The sequence below is a fragment of the Camelina sativa genome, chromosome 1, assembly GCF_030686135.1.
Source record: "Camelina sativa cultivar CO46 ecotype springtype chromosome 1, ASM3068613v1".
Classification (NCBI taxonomy): Eukaryota; Viridiplantae; Streptophyta; class Magnoliopsida; order Brassicales; family Brassicaceae; genus Camelina; species Camelina sativa.
The window spans coordinates 5,727,682-5,743,118 of record NC_141880.1 but is presented as its reverse complement, the minus strand read 5'-3'; the positions used below and the strand labels follow the sequence as shown (position 1 = coordinate 5,743,118).

Sequence of the window (15,437 nt, the reverse complement as noted above, 5' to 3'; positions counted from 1 at the left end):
CTTTATTTTTGGTTACCAATCACACCTTATCCTGTTTATAAGTTTTGAGTATTTTATAGGCAAATTGAAGTTGGGATCATATCGATGTCATCTGATTGGATTCCCATTAATCAAGTTTTTTTTAGCGTGTCATCAATTTAATTAAAATTATTATCGCAAAGTCTATTTAATCACAACGAATCAGGGATTAAACTAATAATATCCGTAGCATTATTCTAATTCGTGTTTTGGATTTGGACGACAAGTTTCATATGATCAAAATGTAAACACAAAATCGGAAGATCATTTCATTTTCATAGATCTTTGATTCGGGGATGCATCACTAACAAATATTCTATCTTAAACATCTCTCTCATAATGGATAACGAGCTCTCTAGACTGTAGTCACTGTAATAATAAACTCCACTTGGTTAATAATAGTAGTAAGTAATGAGACCGGATTAAGCGTAAAAGGGTATTTGCGTAATAGTATAACTTCGGTTTAAGCTTTGGTCGGCCGAACTTAAAACAGACGAATAAGAACAGAGCAAGAGAGAGAGAGAGAGACACTCACTGGTTTCTTCTAAATTCTTCTAATTAACGAAACAAAAAAAAAAAAAAAAAAGAAAAATCAAATACAGATATTATTATAATTTCTTCCTTAAAGCAAAGCGTCCAAGTCTCTTCTTCTTCTTCTTCTCCTTCCTCCCACACCCTCCCTTATTGCGTCCAAGTCTCTTCTTCTTCTTCTTCTTCTCCTTCCTCGCACACCCTCCCTTCCCCTCTTGTCTCCATTAGACCCTTTCCTTCAACTTTTCATATTCAATAACTCGTATAAATTGTACATACCTTTCTTCTCTTCTTCCTCCAAATCTAAGTTATTTTTTTTCTTCCTAGAGGTCCGTATACATCTGGGTTTCGTGTTAGAACTCGTGGGTATTGAGTGAATCTGTTTGTTTCAATATAAAAGAGGTGACTTTTTTTTTTTTTTTAATTTTCCCCCGGGAAAAATTGACGATTTTGAGGAGCTAATTCCGTTCGTTTATTCTTTTGATTTCTGAGACAAACTTTAAAAAAAAAAAAAAAAAAAAAAAAAGAAAAAACTGAAACTTAGGATTGTAAAGCAGAAACAACGAGCTCCAATGGTGGTGGCGACGACTATAGCACTATACGCTAGCCCACCAAGCAGCGTTTGTTCCACGCCACATCAGATCTCATCATGTGATCTCGATCTGACTTCCAGGAGTTCGTCTTCATCATCTCCTTCTTCCATGGCCTCCTCCTCCTCCTCTCCTCAGAAGCCAATCGTCGTCGGAGGTCTCTCTTCTCTTTTCTCCGGCAAATCTTCGTCTTCCTCTTCCTCTTACTCAACCGGAGTTGATGAGTTCTCTTCACTACGTGATGATTTGAAAGATCTGAGCTTGAGCAGCTCCTTTTGTTATTCCCCTGCGAAATTTGTGAATTCTTCTTGTCTTAGACGAGATCACCACCAGAGCCCTATCTCTGTTTTTCATGGTCCTGTCTCGTCTAGTTGTAGCCCTCCGATGAGAACGTCTCGTGATCGGAATCTCGATGGCTCGTTTCGTGTTGGAGCTAGTAGTCGATTGTTTAACGGATTCGTGAAGAAAGCTCTTGGGTCGTGTGTTGATTACGAATTGGGATCTTCGGATTCTGTTCTCGTTGATGAGCTTACGTTTCCTATGGAGGATGGTTTTGGGGTTGACACGAGAAAGCCATATGCTAGGGATTTGCTAAGACGTGCTCAATTAAGACATGAGATCTTCAAGGATGAATCTGTTATCAAAGCGTTTTATGAAGCAGAGAAAGCTCATAGAGGACAGGTAGAAAAAAAAAAAAACAGTCTCATTTTTATGAAAGTTTCAGTTTTTGTATGCTTTTTTTTGGTGACTGAAACTTTTTGTTTGATGTGTGTGTGTAATCAGATGAGAGCTAGTGGTGATCCTTACCTTCAACATTGCGTTGAGACTGCTATGTTGTTGGCTAAAATCGGAGCTAACTCAACTGTTGTTGTTGCTGGCCTTCTCCATGATACTATGGATGATTCGTTCATGAGCTATGATTATATTCTTAGAAACTTTGGAGCAGGAGTTGCTGATTTGGTCGAAGGGGTAAGGAACATGGACATTTATTGATTGAGATTCTTGGTTTTGAAATCCGTGTGTGTTAGCTAATTGAGTTCAATGTCTTGTGTTTTGTATAGGTTTCAAAGCTTAGCCAATTGAGTAAACTGGCTAGAGAGAACAATACAGCGTGTAAAACCGTTGAAGCAGATCGATTGCACACAATGTTTCTTGCAATGGCAGATGCAAGAGCTGTTCTTATAAAACTGGCTGATCGATTACACAACATGAAGACGCTTTACGCTTTGTCCCCAGTGAAGCAGCAGAGGTTTGCTAAAGAGACGCTGGAAATATTCGCACCTTTGGCTAATCGTTTGGGAATCTCTACATGGAAAGTTCAGCTTGAGAATCTGTGTTTCAAGCATCTTCACCCAGACCAGCATAATGAGATGTCAACCATGCTCGAGGATTCATTCGATGAAGCCATGATTACTTCTGCGATAGAAAAATTGGAGCAAGCTCTTAAGAAAGAAGGCATTTCTTATCATGTTCTGTGTGGCCGTCACAAGAGCTTGTATAGTATCTACAGCAAGATGTTAAAGTAAGTTCTCTTTCCTCTCTTTTTACAGAACAAACAGAGTGAGTGTTACTAGAAGACTAACGTTGATGTTGCCCTTTCGATTGTACCAGGAAAAAGCTAACAGTGGATGAAATCCATGACATTCATGGGCTACGTTTGATTGTTGACAACGAAGGAGATTGTTACAAGGCCTTAGGAGTAGTACATAGTGTATGGTCTGAAGTTCCTGGAAAGCTGAAGGATTACATAACTGATCCCAAGTTCAACGGGTATATCTCGTCGTTTTAGGTTGTGGTTGGTTGTGGCTTATTAAAATGTAATCAATCTCACTTTGGTAAATTGGATTTTATTAGGTATCAATCTTTGCATACGGTAGTGATGGACAATGGAACAGTCCCACTTGAAGTCCAAATACGTACACAAGAGATGCATTTGCAAGCAGAATTCGGGTTTGCAGCTCACTGGAGGTATAAGGAAGGTGACTGCAAATACTCTTCGTTTGTTCTTCAGATGGTTGAATGGGCTAGGTGGGTCGTAACCTGGCATTGCGAAGCAATGAGCAAAGACAGATCTTCCATCAGTTCTTCTGATACCATCAAACCCCCTTGCAAGTTTCCATCTCACTCCGAGGACTGCCCGGCTTCTTACAAGCCTAACAGTAGCCAGGACGGACCAGTCTATGTCATCGTAATCGAAAATGACAAGGTTTGTTATAACTTTTAATAACCTTGCCTAGTTAGTACAAAAAGAGTTTTTACACTTTGATTGTTATACTGAAAAAATCAAGAAAATGCAGATGTCTGTGCAAGAATTTCCAGCGAGTTCTACAGTCTCGGATCTACTGAGCCGGGCGGGGCCTGGGAGCTCGAGGTGGTCCATGTACGGGATACCAGCAAAGGAAGAACTAAGACCAAGGCTAAACCAAAGACATGTAAGTGACCTCAAGTGGAAGCTGAAGATGGGTGATGTGGTTGAGCTGACTCCACCAATTCCTGATGAGTCTCTGACTGAATACAGAGAAGAGATTCAACGGATGTATGATCGTGGACTCGCGTTTTCCCGCCCTGGAACTATGGTCGGATGGGGAAGCTGATGAACGAGTCTTCAAATTGTTAACTAGTCCATGTAATTTGTATATATTTATAGTAACGATTAATTTCTTGTACATAACAAATAGTTCCGTTGCTTCAATTTAAGCTTTAAAAGAATAGCTAAAAAGTATAAAACCCATCACAAGTTTAGGCCCTATAAAACCAATCACAAGTTTAGGCCCTTTTTAATCTGTAAGCCCATTAACGAAATCTTATAATCTCTTTCATCGAGACGCCGTTTCATTTGTCTCTGCAACAGCTTCTCTACTACGCCGTTTATGTAATTTTTGTTGTTTTTTTGGGAATGACGACGACGACGACGATGTTGGATCTTACTGAGGATTTGGTAGCGGAGATACTCGCTAGGGTTCCTATGACCTCTCTCAGATCAGTGCGATCTACTTGCCCAAAATGGAACGCTCTCTCCAAAAATAGGATCTTTGGTAAAGCAGCAGCAACGAATCAGTTTCTAGGGTTTATGATGATGGATTCTAGGGTTTGCTCTCTGAGGTTTGATCTCCAAGGAATCCGAAACGACGACGGTGGTGACTTGGTTGATCCATCTATAAAGCAAGTAAGTGTACTTGACAATATCGAGGTATCTAAAGCCTTGCACTGTGATGGTTTACTGTTATGCGTCCCCAAAGGACGCAACTCGAGCACTCTTGGTATGGAATCCATATTTAGGGCAAACCAGGTTGATCCAACCTAGTAACAACTTTGACATATTTGATAGGTTTGCTCTTGGGTATGACAACAACCGTAACCACAAAATCTTGAGGGTTTTTGATTTTTATCGATCCAGCGAGCGTGTTTTTGGTTGCGAAATCTATGATTTTAGCTCTCATTCGTGGAAGGTTCTTGATGATGTCACTCCCAACGGGATAATACGGTCTCATCAACGAGGCCAGTCTTTGAAAGGGTATGCTTACTTCTACGCTGAAGAGAAGGTAATATTGGAAGGAGGAGTAACAGAGACTCATGACTTTTTGCTCTGTTTTGATTTTACATCAGAGAGGTTTGGACCACGTCTGTCTCTGCCGTTTGTCGCTTCTGATGAAGACACTCTGGCTCTATCTTGTGTCAGAGACGAGCAGCTTGCTGTGTTACATCAACGTTGGGAGACATGTGAGGTAATGGAGATTTGGGTTACAAATAAGATTGGTCACGGTGAAGTGTCTTCGAGCAAGTTCTTGGAAGTGGATATGCATCAGCTCACTGGTTTCCCTATTGACCCTTGTCCTGGGAGCTTTTTCATTAATGAGGAAGAGAGAGTCGCTGTGGTTTTCGATCTTGACGGACATGTTATGACTGGGACCTGTAGCCACCAGACAGCGCATATTATTGGACCAGATGGATACTTCAAATCTGTGAATATTGGAGAAGTTCCGCCGAATCAAGGATATACTGTGATCCCACTTGTGTGCTCCTCTTATGTTCCAAGTTTAGTCAAGATAGATTGAGTAGTTCCCATTTGTGTCCATTAATGCAATTTATCTACTTGGATAATCTTTATAACCATTAGCTGCTATTCACAAGGGCTTGTTTTCGTAATGTTTATATTTTCTAAAAACAAGTTCATGTAGGTGTCTGTGATGTTTAAGTGGTGATTTGTGATTTGTGCTTTGTCCGTTGGATTCGCAACCTACTACAAGTACAAACCTAACGATGTTATTATAAGTACTGAAACTATAATTCATCGCAGCCGTGTTTTTTCGAAACCTACAAACAATGATGTCGGATCTTTCTGGGGGCTTGGTAACAGAGATATTTGGAGAAGAAGTGCCGGCGGCAAGTAATCAGTTTCTGGGGTTCATGATGATGGATAATAGGGTTTGTTCCTTGAGATCCAATCTCCAAGGAATCCGCAACGACAAGGAAGGAGGAGACTTGGTTGATCCGTTTGTAGTAAACCAAGTAAGTGTACTTGACCAAATCGAGGTATCTAAAGTCTTTCACAGTGACTGTTTATTGTTATGCGTTCTCAAGGACAACTCGAGGCTCTTGGTATGGAATCCCTATTTAGGGCAAACGAGATGGATCCAACAGAGAGACAGTTTCCACAGGTTAGATAATTATGCTATCGGTTATGACAACAAGAACCGTAACCACAAAGTCTTGAGGTTTGTTGATTATTACCTCGAAGAGCTTGTTTTTGGGTTCGAAATCTACGAATTTAGCTCTAACTCATGGAGGGTTCTTGATGTCACTCCCGACTGGAATATTGAGTTTTTTCAACGAGGCGTGTCTTTGAAGGAGGGAAACAGTTACTTTTACGCTCAAGAGAAGCTAATGCCGCCAGAAGAGGGAATCGAGTCGGACGAAGTAGATACAACAGACCTTCCAGTTTTTCTACTCTGTTTTGATTTCACAGCAGAGAGGTTTGGGACGCGTCTTCCTCTGCCGTTTCACTCTCATGATGAAGAGACTGTGTCTCTATCTTGTGTCAGACAAGAGCAGCTCGCCGTGTTATATCAACACTATGACAGGTGCTTGGAGATTTGGATCACCACTAAGATCGAGCCTAGTGCCGTGTCTTGGAGCATGTTTTTAAAAGTGGATATGGGACCACTCACTGGCTTTAAGTTTGATGTTGAAGCTGCGAGTTTCCTCATTGACGAGGACAAGAGAGTCGCCGTGGTTTTCGATCTTGACGGATATGAACAAACCGAGACTTGTCGCTACCAAACAGCTCACATCATTGGACAAAATGGAGGAGGATACTTCAAGTCTGTGAATATCAGAGAAGCTCCCAATGTGGGAAAACCTGACAGATATGGACATACTTTCCGTAGATATTGTGTCCCACTTGTGTGCCCTTCTTATGTTCCAAGTTTAGTACAGTTAGATTAGTTTATCTTTTTTCAGTTAGACAAACGTAAAAAAGATGGCTAGCTACTTCCACAATGAACAAAAGGAAACTGCCTCTCCTTTCCATGTTAACCCGGCAAAGGTGTCTCCATCTTCCATTCTTATTTCCCAATTTTTGTCATATTTTCTCAGTAAAGATTTGGCTCCATCAATCGCATCTTCACCAAATGCTTCTGCAGCAAAACCAGCTTTTCTCATCCTCTGATACCATTTCTCTTTTCCTTCATCCATCTCTCCTGCATTCATCAACACCTTTGTTGCCTCTCCTTCGATTAGCTTCCTCTCTTCGCTATTCTCTTCTTTGAATCCTGAGCTTGTTGAATCCAGAAACTTCCACATATACTCAAGTTTCCTGGAGAAACCTTCTGCAAAGTCCCCACTGGTACTGCCTTCTCCATTGTTCTCACAAAGAATCACTCCTTTTGGCCTTAAACTTCTCAGTGCCCTCAGAGCTTCGCTTCTCTCTTCAGGGATGCTATACTTCAGGTGATGCAGCCTAAACTGAGCACAGACGATCAACGTCTCGTGAGGTGAGGTATCGATGAGTTGGAACTTGTCAACTACACTAATCTGGAGGTTGATCTTGAGAGACCGAGCAAAGCCAAGGAGTTGAGAATCATAACTGTAAGCGGGTGGACCAACAGAGAAAGTTATGTCTGCGGTAAGATCAGATACAACACTTATTCGAACATGAGGATGAGGTCCTTCTGATCTGCAGCTCAGAGCCTCCAACAAAGTGGGCCATTGCATACCGTGAGAGACACCGATATCAATAATATGCAGATCCTTTTTATCTATGGGCTCTTGTGCTAGAATTTGCAGGATTGCTGAGTTTGCCATGTTATTAGGCAAAGCAAACCAAGGGCTTACCTCATAAAACTTAAGCAAAGTCTTCTGAAACATCTTCACTTCTGTTGAAGCAAACGCAACAACGCGCGACGAGGATGATGGCAAAGAGGATGATGAAAGATGATGCTGCAGAGCGCGAAGTCCAAACTCTGCAAGCCGACGATTTGCATCGCCAGATGAAGAAGCAAGTTCAGAGAGAACACAAAGGTAGTGTTGAACCCTTGATGAGTTCCTTGACCGTAATAGCCAAGGCACAAGGGTTAAGTAGTTGCTCTGCCCATCTCTCTTCCTTGTTACCATCTTTGCAGCTCTTCTCACTAGACTTGTTTGATTTTTTCTTGCTCCTTGCTGATCTTTTCACGTGTTGGGCCTCGATAAGCTTGTCACTGCTCCTTTTCCTGGACTGATTGTTTGGTTGCTGAATTACAGGTGAAGGATACAAATCAATGGGTGGACCTCCTGTTACCACTTACATGTTAGTTGCTTCCCAACCCACATATGCACTAAGATCTTGACTATAGCTTTGAATGTAACCATGTTCCGGGTCTTGAGTCTGATCCCATTCCCACGTTTGAGACCCATCAAAATCTTGGAGCAAATAAGAATCATCGAATCCTGGTAATGGGGATAAGGAAACAGAATCCTCGAGCCAGCTTAGGACATGATCTAGAGTCTGGTTCGGTGGTTCTGTTTCTTCTAACGACATTGAATAAATGATGAAAAAGGTATAGTTTGTGACTATTTGATAGGTTAAGGTAAAAGATAAACAACAGTAACAGGACTAGAGAATTTCTAGATGAGATTTGAATATATATTGAAATGGCGTGTGGTCTTCTATAGAGGAGTGTGTCGATAACTACATTGATTAGTAACCTACTTTTAGAAAAATGGTTATAAGGCTTGTGAAAGTATCATTTGAGTATTACAATTTGATTGGCATTCCACAAGTCAATTAGTCTCATCACATATTGCAATTTGGGACCATTGTTGTAGGTTGTACTATATATACTGAATATGTTGCATATCAGAGATTATATATAATGTTATAGTTAGGTAGTAGTACTACCTAAATGGACATTTACATGTGGAAATAAATCACTATATCAAATTTGAGGGATTAAAGTAATAAATATGTTATCTTCTTCTAGCAACTTGGTAGGTTTCTAGGATAATATTTTTATTGTCACTAAAAAGTACTGGTCTGAATTTATAACAATATTCATAACATTGTTGAAAGATTTAGAGAGATGTCCTGATCAAATATTGCTTCAAAGCTGTATGCGTATTTGGTTGGTGAAGGAATGTAAGCGTAACGATTTGGTTGGTTGTAAGAACTGAGAAATGATTGGAGGATATGTAAACGTCAAGACATAATATAACCTTAATAAAATGAGGCGTAGACAAAGATGTTTTTGTTCCAAGATGATCAAATGACATTTGACTGATTGTGTCTAGCCTTTTTATGGTTGGATATACAATTCATCCATACAAAAGCAAAAACGTTTTGAAAATATGTATGTAAAATGGAAGATATGAAAAATGTCTTCATCTTTTGAAATCTATAAGATAAAACCACTCTGTCAAATTTTCCAATGACTAAGTATAATAAACGTCGACAAAACCTTGTCCCATGGAGAGTCTTTTAGTTTGCTCTAGAAGTTTTCCCATTATACTAAAAGTAAAATTACAAATTAAACATTGACAAAAGCCGAAAGTGTTTATCATGTCATTGGCCTTGTTACCAATTATGGTTGATGTCGAAATTTGGTTTGGAAACAGACTAAAATAGGCAACAATATTGAGCTCTAAAAACAAATCATTTATACATTACATAAAATCACAAATCCATGTGGGTGCACACGTAATCGAAGTTTAAATCAAAGTATAAACAACTCAGCAACAAGCACACTAGAAAAATGAAAGACAAGAAAAGGAATGAAAACTGTTGAAAGATTTCAACTTCTTTTGCAGTAGAATGAAAGCAAACTTGTAAAACAGAAACTTTTATGGATCAATATATAGCCAAGGATGACTTCCCGTCATGATTCTCATTAACCACTTGCCACAGAGTAAGAGTCTCACATGAGAACTGAGACATGGTGGTTTGATGGATAACCTGAGAACCCGTTTTGTTGGAACATGTCGTTGTTGTTCCCGGTTATGTCCTGTTGCCAGAACTTTCCCGGAGAGTTCTTGCAGACATGCGGTGAGCCCGAGAATGGAGGAGGTTTTGATTCTTGAAGCTTCTTTGTGTTGAGGAAACGCCCACCAGAGCCTCTTGCTCTCTTTAACGCATGACGGTGGCGCGACTCGTGAAGGTACGGCTGCATAATTTCATACACAGAATTGGTCTTACACATTATAATTGAAACTTTATGTTGTTCTATGTGGTGCAACAGAGATAAACATACTTTGCGGACTTTGATGAGCTTGTTCTGAGCTTCAAGCTTTGCACGGTGCTGTCTACGACGTAGAATTGCTTGGTACTGTTTCGCATTAACGAAAATTGGTTCATTCTCTGGAATGTTGTGAGGCAAAAGCATTCTAGAAGGAACCAACCCTCCAATTTGGGGATGCTGCACCTACAAAGTTTTTAATAACAAATACTTCATACGATCAAGAATTGTTTTTTAAGTGCAGAGGATTCACTGAGACAAGATGCAACATGAGCATTATCTTAAGATGTAAAGTGTATTACCGTGTGTTGTGATGCATACGGAAAAGACAAGTAACCATTGAAATGTGGCGTTTCAGTGCTGTGTAAAGGCCAAGAAGCCGCCTGAGAGCATATAGACATCAGAATCAAGAAGTGCGTAGCTTTAGACTCAGTCTCATGTACGACAAGATTCACACTAAGATCTAAAGATGATAGACTAATTAACCTCAATAGGAGGAACCACGGAATGTTGTGAAACCTTCGACAAGATTGACTTGCAATGACTTCTAATAGGATTCTCCGGGTTTTCTTTGTAACCTGCATCAAAAACAAGAAGCCATTCGATCAGCCAAAACTACTAACAGGATAACAGCTGACACAATGTGGACTCTTATTCAAGAAGTTGACAAGTGGACCTGAGAGATGGGTAACAATGTTGTGGCCATAACGAGTATTAGGTTCGCTTAAACTTGCAACTTCACTATATGACTCTCCTCCAGTGGACTGAGTAGAGGAGGAATCATGGTCCTGCAACTGAAAATCAGTTTGTTTCATCCGTGGGAAATGGGTAGACATCATCTCCATCGTCAAAGTGCTGTTGTCAGTCACGGAAGAAGATCCTTGGAGTTTTTGAGTTAGTGAAGACAGAGCTGTCCTAAGAAGTTGCGGGGTAAGGCAATGAACGAAACTCTTGCATTGTCTGAGACACTACTACAGTTCAATAAGCTCATCTCCAGACCACAGTAGATCCATCAAGAGACAAAGAGATGTTTTTTACTCAGTCAACAACTATAAACCCAATAAGTAAAAACCAGTTATGATAGATATTGCAATCACTTGGAGGAAGTAATCTAAAAACCATTCTTGATTCAAAAGTATAGAGCAACAAAACAACAGATCTAAGAGCAGATCCAATAATCATAGTAAAGATAGATAGCAAGATTCAGACTTTGAGAATCAACGGCCTAACAAATCAGATTAATAAATAATAATAATAAAAAAACAGATTTTTGATTAATCACTGAACATGCAATTCCACTAACTCAATCGACTTAAGAGCCTACGAACTTGGTATGATCCAATGAAAAAGCGAGAAAAACAGAACATAACTAAAAAAAAGAAGAAACAAACAAAAAAAAGCATTCAGATGTTCTCACCAATCACCCAAAAATGGGTTTTTTTTAGGAACCCTCTCAAAGCAAAGCAAAGCAGAGTACAACAAGTAGAGTCAAATAGAGCGACTAAAAAACTTACCCAAAAATTAGAGAGAATCTATCTTATGGACTTTGGTGTGAAGATGGAGAGAAAGAGAAAATAAAAGAAAGAAAAAAATCATGTAAGGGTGAGATGATGCATGTCTCCTTCCTCAAAACATGGCTTTTTCTTCTTTTATCTCTTAATCAATTTCACTGTCTCTGCAAAATTTGGTAGTATTTAATATTATTGGCTATGGCTACAAAAGCTTTTACCAATGTTTATATTCCCAATTCTACTAGTACTATTTCACCATGAACACTACCTTTTTTCGCTGACACTATTAGTTAACAGTATTATTAATTATTCGTTGTTTACATTATGAACCACTCCTTGTCTTTCTTCCTTTTTTTTTTTCTATTTTATGTCCCTTAGACTTGGTCAGTAAAACTCATTTACTAAGTAATATAATCAGCTCAAAATACACCCTTTTTTGTATAAACCAAAAAAAATGGGTACAAAACATATGGAAGAGAGAATAATCATCATGTTGATGTTGTGTTAATGAGAGAATTAGTCACCTTAATCTGCATCACATAGAGACATTTGTTGTACCCTTTTACTTTACTTTACTTACCATTTTTTTTTTTGATTATTAAATTCACAGCCTCCACATCGCTGTTCATAAATTCACGCGCTTGTCGAGGGTGCGTGATATTCACGTCTGGTGTTTTTGGATCGGTAATAAACCAAAAAAAAAGTCTCGGTGGATTAATAGCCCTTTCAACAATCTATTTACTTGATTTAGTTTATGGGGGTTTAGGCTTAGGCTACATATATAATTTTACTTCGCGTGAAAAGAAACTGAAAATTAAGTCAAGGTAGGGGGCATAATCACTTTTCTCCCCATTTATATTGTTCTCGCAACCTGTAAGATGAAGAAAATTCCCCAACACAACAAGCAAGGTATTATAATTGAGAGTATTCCTTCCCTTATTCACCCTGCCTTCTTTCGGTATCTTAGCAAATCACCATGAAATTTCGTGAAAAGTTGTATTAAAAATAAAAAATAAAATAAAAACTGAAAGCGTAATTAGCAATTGAATAAGTGACTTAGACCATGTCGAATGGTTTCTTCTATAATAGATGATCTCTATAATAGAGAAGAGTTTTACTCCAATGGTTTTCTCTATTTTTTCTTTTAAAAAGAATATTTCAAATAGATTCTTTTTTATTTTACAATTAACATCTTTTATTTATAAAAATTGCAAACTAACTCATTTTACTTTAAATTTGTAACACTTTCATAAAATTATTATTTTTATTTAAATTAAATTTGTAACACTTTCACAATATTTTAGCGATATTGGTGGATCCCGATTATTAAGTTATTAGTTTTTTGTATTAAAATAATTACTATGGATTGAATGAAAAATAAATATTATAATTTATAGAAATTATCTTTTCCAAATGGTAGTCTCAATATTTTAGACTAAATATCTATACTTAAATTTATATTATTAGTTTTTAAAAATACTTATTTTATTAAATTTGAATTATTAGTTCTTAAAAATATTTATTTTATTTATTTTGGTCATAAATAAAATAAGTTAAATATTAAGAGGACTACTTTGCAAATAAAATAGTTCACCTCTATTTATAGAAGAAAAAATAGAGTTCCTCTAAAAATAGAGGAAAAAAATAGCAATCTCTATTATAGAGATGAAAATAGAGATCCATTGGAGCAAAAAAACTACTCTATAATAGAGTTTACATGACCATTCCAGATGCTCTTACAAGAAAGCTATAGCAAAAATAAATTCTGGATGAAGATTGGTGAGCGGCAATCATAATTTCCCATAAGTCTATTGCAATTGAAATATCCCCCACTAAACCAAAACAATAATGTTTTTAGTTTACGACATTAGACAAGGGAATATTGTTTGTAAGTTTTTTTTTTTTTAACAGGATACGGGTATCTATCTATATATATATATATATATATATATTTTTTTTTTTTTTGTCAAACATACACTCCATTAACTTAAGGTATAAGGTTTATGGTACTCCACTCTAAGAACAATATAATACAACCAACGAACTTATACAGGAGGAAAAAAAGCCATAATGTGTTGCTTAAAAAAAAGCACAACACCCAGAGCAAGCTACAACAAAGGGTAAAACAAGCTTGCGAGCATCTACAGTAGAAAGAACAAAAGATACAATAAATACTTAAACTAAGATAAAGAGGTCTTAAGATCCTATAGATAGTGAGAACCACCAGGAAGATAGGCCAAATGAAGTGACAGTAGGCTGCCCAAGACCTATTCATTGGCCGTGAAATGACGATATGCCGCAGTGGAATGCTGAGATTCCAACGGGTTTTTATAAACCTAGCTTGCACTAAAGATGATAAGTCTTCGGCTCCCTAGAAAGGGAGAGTAGGTTGGGAACAAGTTCCCAGAAGTCGAGTGACGGAGAAAAGATCTGAGATAAAACCTTCTTGCCACACCCCTGTGAAAGAGCTTAACCGAATGAATAGCAGAAAGGGTGAATCAAGACGGAATTGTGTAGTCAAGGGAATGGACTCGTCGAGAAAGTTGCTCTCCAATTGGGAGGAAATAAATAAGAGATGGATAGTAAGCAATTGGGATGATATTTTTCTTATTCGATGAACACAAAAGTCTTTTTTCTCTTAAAGGAAGGTGCTCTCCCCTAAGGAGGAATTAGGCATCACATTCCATAATTGGAACTGGATTTTAAAGCAATATCTTAACGCCAACATTCTCGTGGAATTAATAAAAGTACATAACCAAAAATTAATGGACCTAGCCTCAAATGTACTTAATCTGATAGGCAAAAATGGCTTTAAGTTTACAATATATGCTAGTCCAGTTGAGAAATTCTTGGGCCTGACCCAGAAATGATTTAACAATGGCAACCCTAAATCATAGGTTTGATATACTAGATAGAAAGCACAGCAGCAACGGCAGCATGAGGCGAGGCTGGCGGTTTGGCACACGCGCCTCCGGCAAGGTTTGACACAACCACCATTCAATAGATCTAGATCTCCAACGTATAGATGGGACAATGACAACGGCGAAAACAAACTGCGGTTGCACATAGACGTCACTGGCAACAACGACACCGAATCTGGAAGACCCGAACAAGGGCCACTGGAGCAGCCAACAGAGCAAAAAACCATGCCCTCAAGACTTCTCACCTCCTCAAGATTGAAGGATCTGGGGTTTTGCGGAGGAAGGAGGAGGCAGAACTCTTCGAAGACCAGAACGTGCGGAGGAATGAGCGAACAGACGACTGACATGGCGATATTTTGATTTCCGGCCACCAGATCTAGAAATCCAAGCACTGCCTCGACGGAAAATGACCCAACAAATATCACAGCAATAGAGATCCAGATGTGGGTTTGGTCCTTGCAGAAAACGGAATAGCATCCATCGGTGAGACTCGAACTCCACCCAAAGGAATCAGAAGCAGCGAGATCTTCTGCAGATCCATGTAAAGAGGCTCTTCGGCTAAACGCTGAGACACAATCTCGACCACTGTAGGTCGGAGTAGCAACTAGTGGGGATGGAAAATAGAGTATCCGTGTAATGGTTTGGGTAAAAGAGTAGTTTTGGAAGAGAACGGAAAAACTCAAAACCAAAGATATTTGTTTGGGATTCGAGACGGCGAGGGATATTGCAGACGGTTGTTGCAGATGAATGCCTATAAGATCTCCGGCCGCCAGATCTGGAAAAAGAGATGAAACACGGTGGTCGGGAAATGACCTTCGGTTATATACCGAGAAAGAACTAACTCCAAAAGAGATTAGTGAGCCACTGAAGTGCAAGCCGGAGCATAGAAGTCTCAGCGAGGAAGCTGGAAACAAACAGTGGACAGAGGAGAAACCGGGAGAAGGAGATTCAGTCCGACGCCGGTGAGCAATGGCTCCACCGACGTCAGAGAATGGAGAAGTTTTGGTTGTCTCATTAATAGTGCCCGAGAGAGAGTTTAAGTCCCTGTGTGTAGTACGATAGTATATTTTTATCTATATATATATATATATATATAAAGTTAACTTTTCTCTCTTCTCATTCCTCTACATCATCATCTACCTAATCAATATTTTTTTT

The 15,437-nt window shown here is 38.7% G+C and overlaps 2 protein-coding genes and 3 pseudogenes across 9 annotated transcripts; 3 read left to right on the top strand and 2 right to left on the bottom strand.

Moving 5' to 3' along the window:
- The first annotated feature begins 504 nt into the window (after nt 1-504).
- On the top strand, nt 505-3,858 carry LOC147949588 (putative GTP diphosphokinase RSH2, chloroplastic). Of its 2 annotated transcripts, XM_087500923.1 has the most exons (7): nt 514-658; nt 714-1,820; nt 1,923-2,108; nt 2,201-2,661; nt 2,751-2,909; nt 2,994-3,345; nt 3,437-3,858. In XM_087500923.1, exons 2-7 carry the CDS (start codon nt 1,122-1,124, stop codon nt 3,731-3,733), a joined length of 2,154 nt encoding a protein of 717 aa, XP_087357049.1. In that variant the 5' UTR covers nt 514-658; nt 714-1,121; the 3' UTR covers nt 3,734-3,858. The 2 variants fall into 2 exon arrangements, with proteins under 2 accessions (XP_087357021.1, XP_087357049.1); XM_087500895.1 differs by having other exon boundaries at nt 505-1,820.
- Nucleotides 3,859-3,920: 62 nt separating this feature from the next.
- On the top strand, nt 3,921-5,357 carry LOC147949587 (F-box/kelch-repeat protein At3g13680 pseudogene; annotated as a pseudogene). The gene has a single exon (XR_015590792.1). The product of XR_015590792.1 is annotated as an F-box/kelch-repeat protein At3g13680 pseudogene (transcript).
- Nucleotides 4,042-8,183, bottom strand: LOC104778835 (scarecrow-like protein 29 pseudogene; annotated as a pseudogene). Its single transcript, XR_015590787.1, has one exon. The product of XR_015590787.1 is annotated as a scarecrow-like protein 29 pseudogene (transcript).
- Nucleotides 5,328-6,738, top strand: LOC104778827 (F-box/kelch-repeat protein At3g13680 pseudogene; annotated as a pseudogene). The gene has a single exon (XR_015590797.1). The product of XR_015590797.1 is annotated as an F-box/kelch-repeat protein At3g13680 pseudogene (transcript).
- Nucleotides 8,184-9,249: 1,066 nt separating the features above from the next.
- Nucleotides 9,250-11,621, bottom strand: LOC104778818 (nuclear transcription factor Y subunit A-6). 4 transcript variants are annotated; one of them, XM_087452468.1, is made up of 6 exons: nt 11,362-11,621; nt 10,524-10,896; nt 10,334-10,425; nt 10,150-10,230; nt 9,863-10,033; nt 9,250-9,775 (listed from the first exon to the last, which is right to left on the bottom strand). In XM_087452468.1, the coding sequence occupies exons 2-6, from the start codon at nt 10,690-10,692 to the stop codon at nt 9,530-9,532; spliced, it is 759 nt and encodes a 252-aa protein (XP_087308594.1). In that variant the 5' UTR covers nt 10,693-10,896; nt 11,362-11,621; the 3' UTR covers nt 9,250-9,529. The 4 variants fall into 4 exon arrangements, with proteins under 4 accessions (XP_087308594.1, XP_087308616.1, XP_087308627.1 ...); XM_087452490.1 differs by having other exon boundaries at nt 10,524-10,807; nt 11,362-11,558; XM_087452501.1 differs by having other exon boundaries at nt 10,524-10,757; nt 11,362-11,515.
- Nucleotides 11,622-15,437: the final 3,816 nt, after the last annotated feature.